At 37.7% G+C, this 13176-nt stretch overlaps 1 protein-coding gene across 2 annotated transcripts in view; it reads left to right on the top strand.

Annotated features, from left to right (window-relative positions):
* LOC106945576 (glutamate receptor ionotropic, delta-1) overlaps nt 1–4055 on the top strand; it is a 349094-nt gene extending 345039 nt beyond the window's left edge. For both annotated transcript variants that reach the window (XM_015029358.1, XM_015029359.1), the window contains one exon: nt 3207–4055. In XM_015029358.1, coding sequence (XP_014884844.1) covers nt 3207–3644 — 438 coding nt within the window. In that variant the 3' untranslated portion in view covers nt 3645–4055. The remainder of the gene's footprint in view (nt 1–3206) is intronic.
* Nucleotides 4056–13176: the final 9121 nt, after the last annotated feature.

Genomic DNA, 13176 nt, shown 5'->3' with positions numbered 1-13176 from the left:
TGTTGTTTTTGTGTTGTTTGGTGTTGTGGGGTTGTGTTGGTGGTGGGGTGGGGGGGGGGGTGTGTGTGTGTGTGTGTGTGTCACTTTAAAGATATTAGTTATGGATCATTTTTTACCCTTTGGTTTCTTTTAATTTCCATAAGGATTGCAAAACTGTTTGTTCAAAACGGACATATGGGGAAAAAAAATGCAGAGCGACTGTCTTATTTAGGGATATTGTTCCTCAGAACAATTTCATACAGATTATTTTTTTCAAACCTGCAGAGAATGAGCATATTGTATTCAAAGGATTTGGTTTGGATATCAGTTCAGATTTATTGGTGGCTCCATGCATAGTGTGTAGGAACAGTGAAAGCTGTTTTAAATGAAAACCTACAAAACAATTTAAAGGGATCAGCCAAATGGTTTGACGTCACTGAAAATGGTTTTAATTTTTTTTTTTTTATATATATATACCTGGCATTACTTGGACAGGAAAGGAAAAGATCCAGAGCACTAATAATCTGTGAAATGAGATGCTACTGGAGATTTATGTCAGGATCAAGACTGACTGTGACTCAGTTAGAGCTATAGCTTAGTTTTATGCTTTCATCCTAAAAATTATCCCCTTAGCAATCTTACCTGCAAAATAAATTCCATACCTCAAGAGCAGCAAACCTTTTTTTCGCTCCTTTACATTTACCGTATGACTGAATGTTAACCTTTTAATGACGCTTGGCAATGTTTTTGCCTCTGAGCCGATCATTGAAAAGAAAGTAGAGATAAATTAACTCAACACTATCCCAAGATGTCTGCAACTTTTGAAATTTTAAAATGCAAAAAAGCTTTAAAGTACAACTAAATAGCACATTTCGTCAGTACTAAACCTAACTCACTCACTAGAGATTTCTCCAAGATTCAGTCAAAATAATACAAAAAGAACAGAGCATTATTCTTGAACACAAAAATATGGGGAAAATTGTTAAAATTAGTTGTGCATCTGGATCGGGGTGTGGCTGACATACTTCCATACAGTAGGAGTTTCACTAGGTCCTCCTGAAACTGACAACATTTTTTAGAGTATGAACTGCACAAAGAGCAAAGTCCTTACAAAGGACAGAGGTATTGTAAATACAACAAAGCTGAAGATTTGCCAGTGAGATATTTGAGCTCTGGATAGAACCAGAGATGTAGGAAGTCAGGTTTTTTTTTTTTTTTTTTCAAAAAACGTTTCTCAATTTTATAATATTAAGGCCATTACATTTTTTATTGAGGATAGACCCACCTTCTGGTGTTTTAAGATCATAATGCTTGTAAAAAGCATTAGATGGGATGCACAATCGCAGTGCGATCATGTGTGTTTGATTTTTTTCCCAATTGGTTACTAGTCAGTGTGGACACAGTCTCATCATCACTCTTTTCTGAAAATGTCAAACTTCTTTTTTGTTTAGTGATATGTCGTGACGATAGTAGAGGAGGCTGAGAGTTTTGAATAACTTAAAGAACGACCCAAAATGCCAATCTGATTGTTTTTAGTCAATTGGTCGCTACAGGGAATTAGGGCAGGGCAGGGGCCTGGGCAGGGGTGCACATCATCCATTATTTCATCTCATAGTCTGTCCCGTGTCTGACCGTCTTGTTTTGTTTGATTTAGATGGGTGCATGAATAGGAAAAAAAAAGAAAATGAAGCATGAAAACATTTATTGGTTAATGTCTCTCAGTCGCATTCGTTGTTTGGCTTCATCTCCCAACTAATAGGTATTTGAAAGCCATTTTAAAAACAAAAGTTTATATAAATATATATATATATATATATATATATATATATATATATATATATATATAATTATTATTATTAGAGGGGTGTGGTGAAATCTGCTGGCACAAGATCATTTAATCTCAAAACATAACGAAATTTCTTACCAAAGTTAAGTTTGTTTTGCAAACTGCTATCCAGCTGCTTTCATCCCCAGATGGTGAAATATGCTTCATCCTGTACAGCAATTATTAATCTGCCTCTTTGTGTTGATTGGCCGCTAAAAAACAAACAACTCCTTAGGCTGAGCAAAAACACTCATAAAGCCATAAATGTTTATTTTTTTTGCTTGCTTTGTAGCATTTTCAGCACTTGAATAGAGGCTGACTAAGTGAGAAAAGTTAGTCATTTGCAGTGGCTAGAGGTTTTCACAACTGGCTAACCAAAGTTGCTTTGGTACTTGGTGCTAAATAGAGCCATATTAAAGATTCCAGTAGAAGATTACATTTGTTCCTTTCAGTCAAAATCTGAAATTAGAAGAATGATCAAATTGGATGATTGCTAGAAAGAAAGAAATTTTATATCATTGTTCATAACTTCTTGTTTTCACTAATTGGCCCTGTTGAAATTCTACCAGAAAAATCTACTTCAATGGCAGAAAGCCCAGAAAAGCAGTGAAGAGAAATAATAGAGCATAATTGCATAGGAAAGCAATGGCCAGGCTAAAAATAAAAACCAGTCAAACCTATGAAAACGTCTTTAAAACATTTTTTTTAATTATTATTTTACTATCTACCCTAGTATTGCTAAACTCTTGTCTAGCTCCCATGAGACCGACATCATGCATCATCTTGTAAGCTAGATGCATCATCACACTCCTACCAAGAAATGAATATTAAGTTACCTTATTTAAATGTTTAAATGTGTCTCTGCATTTATGTGTTGCATTGGAATCAGTGTTGTGACCAGATGAGTCCGACTGTGGACGCGTCTCGCCTCACGGTCAAGCAATTATGCAAAGCAAATTAAAGCCCGATGCATAAAGCAACACATTTAAGTCCAACTCAAATTGGAGGTATTTTGTGACAGTAACTGAGTTTTATTATTGAAAACTCAGAATATTGACTTGAATATCAAAGTAAAAAAGTCTATGTAGAAAAGCTGGAATAGACGTATTTCAGCATCTCTCAAACTCGCATGGACAATGCATGTTCTTAATGCTGGTGGGATAGAGTGCATTACATGTATTTAGAAGTAAAATTGAAAACGAGGCCTGCTGTAACAAATCTCTTTTCATTCTGCATTTTCATTTCCTTTCCCCCAACATTCCCCCCCAACTTGGCATTTATTTTCGCTTTCATTTATCATAACACCCCTGCTCTTTCTGTTCCAATAAATCCTCCATACGCAATTCTTCCTTTTATTCTTCATCCACTCTTTGGCACCGCCCTCCCTTTCATCCATCTTTAGGACAAAGAGGTGAACCTGGAACAGGTCCACCAGCGTTTGAACAGCCTCCTGGACGAGGATCTCGCCCACAAGCAGCTGCCAGGTCAGTCAATCGAGATCTCCGCCCTTGACATCGGCAGCATCCAGCCCAGTCAATCTCTGGAGGCCTTGTCTGTTCGAGACTACCCATCACACCGCGGGCCCCCGCCTCTGTCCGTGACCACCTTCCTGCGGGAGAGCCACGGGGCAGGAAGGACACTGGGAGCAGCCGCTGGCAGGACCTTGCCCCTGCCGCTTAGCAGTGCCACGATGCCCTCCATCCGGTGCAAACACAGAGCACCCAACGGGGGTCTCTTCCGGCAGAGCCCAGTCAAGACACCCATGCCATTGTCCTACCAACCAGTGCCAGGAGGACCCATCCCAGAAGCCAGAGAGCCCAGCCACGGGACGTCTATTTGAGCATGATGATCGCTCACAAACACTCGAGCTCAAACAGAAGAGTCCAGAGCTAACTGGAGTGCCTACAGTACGAGGAGATATAAATAAACACTGCAAAGGATTTTTATTACAAGTTGAGACGAACACACGACAGGACTCTAAAGACTTTACTGTAGATATTTGTAAGTACAAATAAAAAGCAACATTAAAAAGTGTATTTTGAATATTCTTCACAGTTGAGTTTAAAAAAAAAAAAAAACTAAAAGATTGGGGGTGGGGGGGGGAAAAAACGACTGTTCGAATGGCTTTGTAAATTTTGTTCTCAATGAATAAAGGTGACAATTCTTTGTGGTTGTTTTCTAAGTGCCAAGTTTAAAGATGTTTTCTTTCAGATCAACATTAACTGATTGTACTGTGAGAATACATGGGGGGGGGGGGATGACATTTCACACTACAAAATACGTGGGAAGAGTTGATTTTGTTTAATAAAAAAAAATAAAAACTAACACCAAATGACTAAGCTGTGTGTTTGAATAAATATCTCAAAACAGCAGTGCATTGTTACAGTATCTGGGATTAAGAGAATACTTTTGTAATTGACCTCGCATTGTCCGAGTCTGGAGGAAAAACAAATGTTTTCTGGATACTGCAAGATTTCTTTCTTTCTTCAAGCTGATACTGCTACCTCGATCATTTTTGTTTAAGGTTGCCTTTAAATATAGAGCAGCATATTGGGATAGTGATTACGTTGTGTTGCCTCAGTCTATGGGTGTGATTTCTTCATCTATTCTGTGTGCCGAGTGGGCTTTGTCCATCATTTGAAAATCGCCTGCTCTGTTTCCAGTACACCGTTTCTACTGCTTAAAGTCCCGATAAGGTGTCAGATTTCTTAGAGGATGGACTCGAGTTGATTCCAACACAGACACACACCTGTCGCTGCACACTGCATGCTAGCTGGTGGTAATAAGGACAAACACACCAAGAAACAGGAAACTTACAATTTACATGCAAGAATATTATGGCTGACTAATCAACATTAAAATAAAACAAAAATTTCATTTGCTTTATAGTTTCCCAACAGCGCTAAAGTAAAAGGGGGCATCACTTTTTTTCTGTAATGAGATATGACTACATTTGGCAATCTATATCTTAAAACATAGCTTTGAACTTCTCTAAATATGACCTGGATAGTTAAAAACCGATTAGCCATTCAATAAAACAGTATGAGATTTATGAACTGTATGTGTGGAGTTAAGGTACCATTTTGCTAAAGCACTTGGAATGAAAACCAAATTGAAATTAGTCAAGCATGATTGCACAAAACAGTCATACCTGCTTTAAGTTATTCTTCATGGATTTAAATCTGGGAAACTTATTCTGGTAATGCTGGAGTCATCTTTTGGCTTATAATAAGATTATATAAACTTATAAGAAATAAAATTAATGGTTGCATCTCAACTTAGAATAAAATCTGTCATGTCCTCTTAAGTATTTTGTCCAAAATTTGTGTAAATGTATTGACCAATGACGAACGCACAAACGCAGAAAAGCAAACTTTCCACAGAAAAAAAAATAAAAAAGACAGATATTGCATATATTTACAGGGAAGCCGTCGGCTAGATTTACTAGTTAGAGCCAACTATTGGTGTAACAGCAGAAAACAATATTAATAGCTACATTGCCAATGTTTAATGCAATCAATATCAACTGATAATCTCACTTGATGCCTCGATAATCCCTTCACATGCAGTCCAATTTGGCAAAACATTCAGCAGGAAAAAAAACAAAAAAAAAAAACAAACAAATCTGTCAAGACTGAGGACAATTGTTCACACTCCCACCACTCAAAGCAGCCACACATGGGGCCAATATGAACAAAACGCAGCCTTGTGCCAGATTCAGCAGGAGGGACCCGCATGGACACGGCTAAAGCAAACAATAGCTGAGGACACGGCAGGTCTGTGTCACCATGTTTCCGTACGTGGGTGCTCGGATAAAAATGGAACAAAACGTGTCACAAAAGGCTGGAAAGAAAAACTTTCCAATCCAATCGAGACATTTTCTACCCGATCTGCACCAAAGATCTGAAAAGAAAAACGTCTATCCCACCATTCGCTTGTCTGAAAGCGGGTCACGGAGGTAACCCACATGGCAATTTTCGCCCAGAATTGTTTACTTAAATGACTTGAATTCAAGTGAGAAAAATCTTTTAAGTATACCTCGTCACTTATTTTTAGAATTCCCATTACCCGTCTTCCGAAGCGCAGCAAAGGATTGCCGAGGTCACCCACAGCTGAGAGAGTTCAGTGTTCCCTCCAGCCACCATGTACGTGACAAAGGTAGAGAGATGCTCTTTGATAAAACCGTCCTCGCAACTCTCCCGCTGACTTCTCTGACCTGCTTACTTGCACCCACGTTGAGCTTAGTGCCTGATGCCCGTTTTTAAGCCGCAAGATCTTCACTCTAATCTTGTCGACTGCCACTACAGGTACGGAATCAAAACACCTCTGCAGAGTCTGTCACTTCACACTGAAGTCGCAGTTTTAACTCTTACCTTGGAAACCAGGTCCTAAACTTCAAGCTAAATGTTAAGCAAAGCAACTAAAGACAACAGTTTCAACTGCGTTTCTGGTTCATGTAATGATATTCTGTTTGAAGTGTAAAATTGTGCGAGTGTTCGTTGTCTCCAAGCTAACTATTTTAATTCTACCTTTAGGATCTATTTTAGTGCATTTCACACCAGAAGACCTCTGCAACTCTTAAGGTGTGAAAGAGCCCCCAAGCATGAAAGCCGTACAGTCAGAACTGAGGACGCCTTTCAAATAAGAAAAATGTCTTTAAGGACAAAGACGAGATGTGACAGCTCTTTTTTGAGTTACTTTAGTCTTCTAGCAACTTTGAGAGGTTTTTTTTTCTTTTTTTTTTCCTTTTGGAAATACATTAAAAGTAACCTGATTTGACCCATCTTTCTACAGTTTCCTCTACAGTGATAGTGGTACGTTATACTGTTTAGAGTGTCAAAAGGATATTGTTTCTCTATAAGAAAGGAGAATAAAATACCTATAACATTCTGATAAGTCAGCTTTGGACAAAGTCAAAGCTCACGATTAATATTTTTAAGGAACCAAGATGTCTTATGAAGAGTTCCTGAGAAAAAATAAAAAATAAAACAGGTGACCAAATATGTGCCAAAAGTTAAACAAGTGAAAACAGTTAAGGTTTAGATAGGTAGATGATAAAAAAAAAAGTTATAAAGACCTGATAGACAACCTACGCCAGAAAGAGCACATAATTATCAAAAGAATTAAAATATTCCAGACTATTTAGTGAACTAAATAGTTCACTAAAATATTTGATAGTTGAGACCCTAATTGGCATCCTAGATGTTGCTCGTTAACCAACAGTTTTAGCTAAAAGCTAAAACTTTTTTTTTTAAAAAGTTAGTTCTACAAAAACAAGGATAAATGACTTCCAGGATTTCCAATCAGCTCTCATTTGTCATATCCAGGCTTGCAAACTTAGACGGCATGACTTTGCTGAACTGTGCCACAGAAATAAAAACTGCAACGAGTGGCTAAAAACTTCCAATAAGTTCTTGAGAGTGCATGCACTTTCACATCTTTCAACACTGTGAAGTGTGCTTCCCTGTGCAAAGACCCTCAGAACCTTTTTTACATGGCAGTAGAGTTTTCCAGCAGAGCCGTAAAGTCTAGATAGCTGGTCTGAAAGAAAACACTGACCTTGTTTTTGCAATGAAGACGAGTGTTGTCAGGCAGGCGATTCCTGTTTTTGCCCGCCATAAAAAGTTCACAGTCATCTCTTTATGTCAAGACTCATCAAATTCATGGCCTCTTTCACCTCTACATCAGATGCACGATGCGCAAAGATCCTGCCTCACTTCAAAGAAAATAAATCCCCCAGAGGTACTCTGATAACTTTCATCTCATTTTACTGAAGAGATCAGCTCCGAGACAAATCCTTTTCACACGTTGCATAGGGCAGAGCTAAAGTGAGCACGGTGCACTCAGCACATTGAAAAAAATACATTTCATAATAGACACAAATTACATTGAGGAAAAAAAAAAAAACACACACACACACCAAGATCTACATCACTTTATCATGTAGCGCATTAGAACAGGAACAGAGACTTTGCAATTACAAAATTTTGCCATACATGATGCGCATGAATAGTCTGTATAATTAGCTCGTGTGGGCAGTGTGAGGCAATCTGCTGTAAAATAACTTCCATTCTCCCTGCGGGGAGATCACTGACCGTCTGTCCAGACGGCTGCTGTAGCCTTATTATCCATTCATTGAGCCATTGTACCTTAGAGTGTGTGAAGAGCTTTCACCATAGTTCCCAGGTTATGGTCTGTTTTTTTTTTTTTTTTTGGAGCCACTGAAAGGGGAATTTCAATTAGCGTAGCCATGTTTATAATGTCTCTAAACTGACATAAGAAAAGCTTTTCTGGTCTACTTGCCAGTTAAGCTGTGCATTAATTTGCATACTTAGTCTTAACAGTGATCATCATGCATTCATTTCAACCCAACTTTTCCAAATGTGAATTCCCACGATCAGAGTAACCAGGCTCTCTTTACTTCTACAACCCTTATGTTACCGTAAGAGCCATCTGTGTGTGATGTAATATTTTTTGGAGTACAGGAGAACCTTTACTGTGACCCAGATTTGCTACGAATGCACAGTTAGTGCAAGGAAAATCGTGACAATTTTTGCAAAGCATGGGCAAACATGTTTTGGCAAATGACAAAAAAAAGTCTTTACAATAAGTGGATTCTGTTATATACTAAACTACCAAAATGCAAAAATAAACACATACCAGAAGTTCTAGACTAAATATTGATGACACACACAGTAGTAGTAGTTGATGTTGCTTATACCTTTACGTGTCAGGTTGTATAGGTTATGCAAGCCACTTTGCTGAGTTGTATAAACCACGTGGTGACTTGAAATAAGATCTGACACACACTAGCGGCTCATGTGGATAGAAAATGATGTATAGTTGTAAGCAGAGGCAAGGCAAAGCAGGCCAAGTTGCTGCTTTGTTTCAGGGAAAGCGCCAGCAGAAACAAGCAGAGAATCTGTAGATTAATACATTATGACACCTCTAAACTTTCTCTTGGACTATTGAGAAGGTTAGTAGTTAAAATAACAAATGTCCTTAATTTTTATAGATCAAAACTTTAAGGTTGCGCAGTCAGACTTTTAGCAAACCCTCAACTTCACCCCCCAATTTGTCAGTGTGTTAAAACTGACAAATTACATTTGTACAGGTAAATCTAAACAATCACAGATTATATTATATATATATATATATATATATATATATATATATATATATATATATATATATATATATATATATATATATATATATATAAAGTTGACTATTTTAGATATATTCAGTCATTTCTCAAAGTAAAACTTGAATTGTGTAGATTCATTACTCGGGGAGAAATATTTCAAGTCTTTATGTCTTGTAATTTTGATGATTATAAAGTCCAAATGTGTGTTGATTGATTGGACCTGCTGCAGCATGAATAACTGCATCACAGAGGCGATCAGCTTGTGGCGCTGCTGGGGTCTAATGGAAGCAGAGGTTATATTGATAGGGGCATCCAAGCTCATTGGTTTCACTTTTTGAAGAGTGACAAAAAAATATCCAATATTTTTAATCATGTTCTAAATTTTTGAGCTGCAGATGTAATATAAATGAACTATTCTCTTAAGTGTGTCTTTACTGAGAGTCAATGTATTAGAGTATGTGAATTAGAACAGCAGAAATAGAAATCTGTCCATTAAAAAAAATACAATTTATGTGAGCTAAGAAAACAAGTGAGGTGTGTAATGAATTTGCTGATTGTTTGGTTCAGTGAAACTTTATTATGGACAAAATATGACTAATGAGAACAATTTCCTGTTGGAGCTCTGAACTTGGCTCATAATATTTCTGGTGGTGAACTATGAACATGAGTTCATTCACTTCAACATCAGCAAAACTGAGTTAAGAACTGGCTCTACCCTCAGTTAAGGAAATCCTCAACGATCAGGGTATCTTGCTTGAAACCAAAGACCTAAATCAAAATATCGCAACTGAAAAGACGAAGCAAGAAATGGAGGCAAGTCGTCGAGGCGCAGCGATCACAACGAATTACCTGTTTGGCACGTCTTTGCAAGCTTCCAAATACTGTTGAGGTATTTCCATCTGGAGCAAAATAGAGAGTCGATTGAGTGACAGACTGCGAGAGCCTCAATGGAGCCAGAGGGTGGCGAACCGACAAACTGCACAGTTGCATTCATGAGTAGAATAAATTAGTCAACAGTTTCCTGAAGAGGAGAAAAACAAAACAATGCAATAAAAAAGCAGCAAACATGTCACACCAAGGTAAAAGGAAAGAAGTTTTATAATGCACACTGTCGGGAGTGAGAGATTCCCAAACTTCTTTCAGCAGAAGCAAAGAAATCTGAAGTTCATCTTTTTGTATTATAACAAACACTGCAGCATAGAAAACAATGAATTTTTCATGAAGCAAAAGGGCCTCTGCAGTAAGAGCACAGGTGTTACACAATGTTATTTCATATTGGTAAAGCTGCTTAAGTGCTTTACTGTTAAATTATGTATTATTCATGCCTTATTAAACAATTTGTTGGACTCCTCACAGTAAATACTTCTGCATTCGACGACCTGTATTTAAACTTTGAAAACAATTAGGGTGTTTTTAAGCATTAGGTTGAAGACCCTGCAGCTTCTTGGGTGTAAATCTTTATTCTGCTAAAACTGCAGTTTGTTCACAGTCATGTTTTAAAGGGGCATGTGTTGGAAAACTAAAACAAAGATACATTGGTGACGCATTTGGACATTATACATGTGGACGTAAAGTTATGCCCAGAAAAAAAATGAAAGTCTGCAGGCAAGTTGCTCTATAATTAGTGGGGAAACATTTTGTGGCCAAATTCTCATTTCTAGCTTTTGTAAAGTATTGAACAACTAATTATAGCCAAATAAGATGACTCATTAGGAGTTGTAAATATCAGAAGATATGAAAACAGTGCACATTTATTATTTATTTCCAGATTTTCTGATGTGGCTGGTCATTAATTGTTAATATTAGAAGCACAAATGGCATAACATGCATGTGTATTCATAACAGAACTTTTGGAGATTGTTGCATAACAAAGAATAATTTGTCATGGCAAAGAAAAGAGAAAAATGAGGGACTGTCATCAGTAAAACTGCTTTAAAAACATTAGCTTTCAGTCAAACATGCTTTGCTAAGGAAGGATTATGTAACTTAGATTTTATGAGGGGTTGAATAAGATGGATGAAGAGTTAAATCCATTATTCATTTCTGTGAGTTGGATTGAAAATTGTTTTGATTCATTCAATCAATATGCTTGTTTCTGAAAAGAAATCAGCAAGGAATCTCAAAAAATGAAAAAAAGGAAAGAAAAAAAAGTTATATCTCCAGTTTTAAAATGGAAATGTTTAATTATTTATACTCTTCTCTATATAAAAGCACAGTAATCTGAATGCTTCCACTGATATTTTCGTTGTTTATCTGTATGGTGAATGCTGAATCTATTAAATTAGGCCTCATTGCCATCACACTAAATCTTTAGATTATCCCACAGATTTAAGTCGGGACTCTTGGGAACTCAAAAACTTTAACATTACTTCCGGTAAGTCAGACGAAACATGCTGATAAAATTAAAACATTGTTAAATCTGTCGAGGGTATGACTAGTTTGGGACTTGATTGTATGTATATATTGTTTGGAATACTCAATTTGTGGAATTTCAGGGAAATATTGGAACAAAGATGCATATTTGTCCAATTAAATCTGATGTTCAGTTTACTTGAACAACAACTGGCTTCAAAAAGGCCAAATATGTGTCGTTGGTTGTTAGCTGAAACTTCAGCGACGTTATCTTTTTCTTGCGACATACGCTGAGGCCATCTGCAAAGTAACTCTGTCATGTCAGTGGGTTCAGGTCCTCTACCCTCACTAAGTCATACGCCACCGTCCACGGCAATTAATTGTATTTCTATGGACAAGATAAAAACTGTGAGCCAAAACAATAACCTCGAATAACCTCAGATCAATTAGCAATGACCTGTTAATGTCTGAACAGATAAACGATGTTCCCTCTTTACATGGCACAGACAACTACGTTTGAAGCCTTCTCTTTGCCCGATTTGCATGTACAAACCGTTTTTTTTTTTTTTTTGGCAAAACATCCGTTCTTAAAATCATTTCTGAAGCATTTGAGTTGCAGACAGTTTTCTCTGCACACCGTGAGGAGGGCTCCCAGCCGGCGCGTCTTAATCCACGGCCAAGTCAAACGAGTGGCGCGTCCTTTTTTTTTTTTTTTTTTTTTTCCCTGCCTTCTAGCTGCTGAAAAACAAATTAATATTAATTATGAGGCCAAACATGCGAAGTTCCCTTGCTCCTACCTGTGCAGCAGAGTATTAGCTGTGTGATAAACAACTTCTCGCTATTTGATAAATAATCCAAGAGAAACACAGCATCCCGACAGAGCTATGAAAGTTTTATGCACTGTTCTGCGGAGGCTCATTCTCCTGCTGAATAACAGAAATAGCTGGCAGAATCCCAGTATTTCTCAGTTTCTTCCAAACGCCCCCGCCCCCCTCCTACCACCACCACCAGTTTTTGCAGTTTTTGCCTCTTCAAATATGTCCAGGTGCATCTTTTACTCGGGATGCTTTGGAGTTCAGGGTTTGTATGCATCGTCTTCATCCCCTGCACAGCAGCATGTTGCCGTGCAACCACACTCTAAACTGCGAGTCTTACGGCTTCTTCCCCTGCAAACCAAGTTAATGAAGATGTCATTTCTATAAGAAGAGAAGCAGAGCTAATGGCTGTCCAAAAACTGAACAAAATCTATTTGCGGTAGAAGACATTTAAGCCAGTGTTGCTTCAGATCTTCATGCTGAATAACTTCTTCCATGAACACACTGCAACATTATTGGGGGTTTTTTTTCTGCTGGTCTTCATTAGCAAGTATCATTATGTGGCCAAAGCATTCCCATTATTGAACTGCACATAAGGCTGGTCCAATATCATTTTTGTAATATAATTAAGTCGCTGTCAAGTTATTGTAAATTATACGTTATTGCCTCTGCCTGCAATGGCTTGGGATGGTTTCCTATTCTCGCTTATGACGGTGGTCGTTACAACTCAGTAAAATGCAAAAATATGAACAGCTAAAACTTTATATGGCTATAAATAATAAAACAAGTTTTAAAAAAAATACTAAATCTTTCATATCAATTTTTATCTAGTCTGACCTATCTGATTCTGTGACAGCATGGGAACAAGTGGCCTCTTTAAAAACGAAACATCGGTTCGCCATCCAGCTCTTAAAGTGATGGATCAGAACCCATGGTTTTGCTGGAATCATCATGTGAATTTTGCACTGCAAGGCCAGTTCTGGCCTGGGCTCAAACCCGGGTCCGGCGTTGTCGCAGTAGCACTTTGAGCAAATTAACCTCATCAGATTTGTGCAGAA

The sequence above is a fragment of the Poecilia latipinna genome, unplaced genomic scaffold (genome assembly GCF_001443285.1).
Source record: "Poecilia latipinna isolate Pla-1442-1.1 unplaced genomic scaffold, P_latipinna-1.0 Scaffold151, whole genome shotgun sequence".
Taxonomy (NCBI): Eukaryota; Metazoa; Chordata; class Actinopteri; order Cyprinodontiformes; family Poeciliidae; genus Poecilia; species Poecilia latipinna.
The sequence above is the reverse complement of the archived record's forward strand: the minus strand, read 5'-3'. Positions and strand labels throughout refer to the sequence as shown.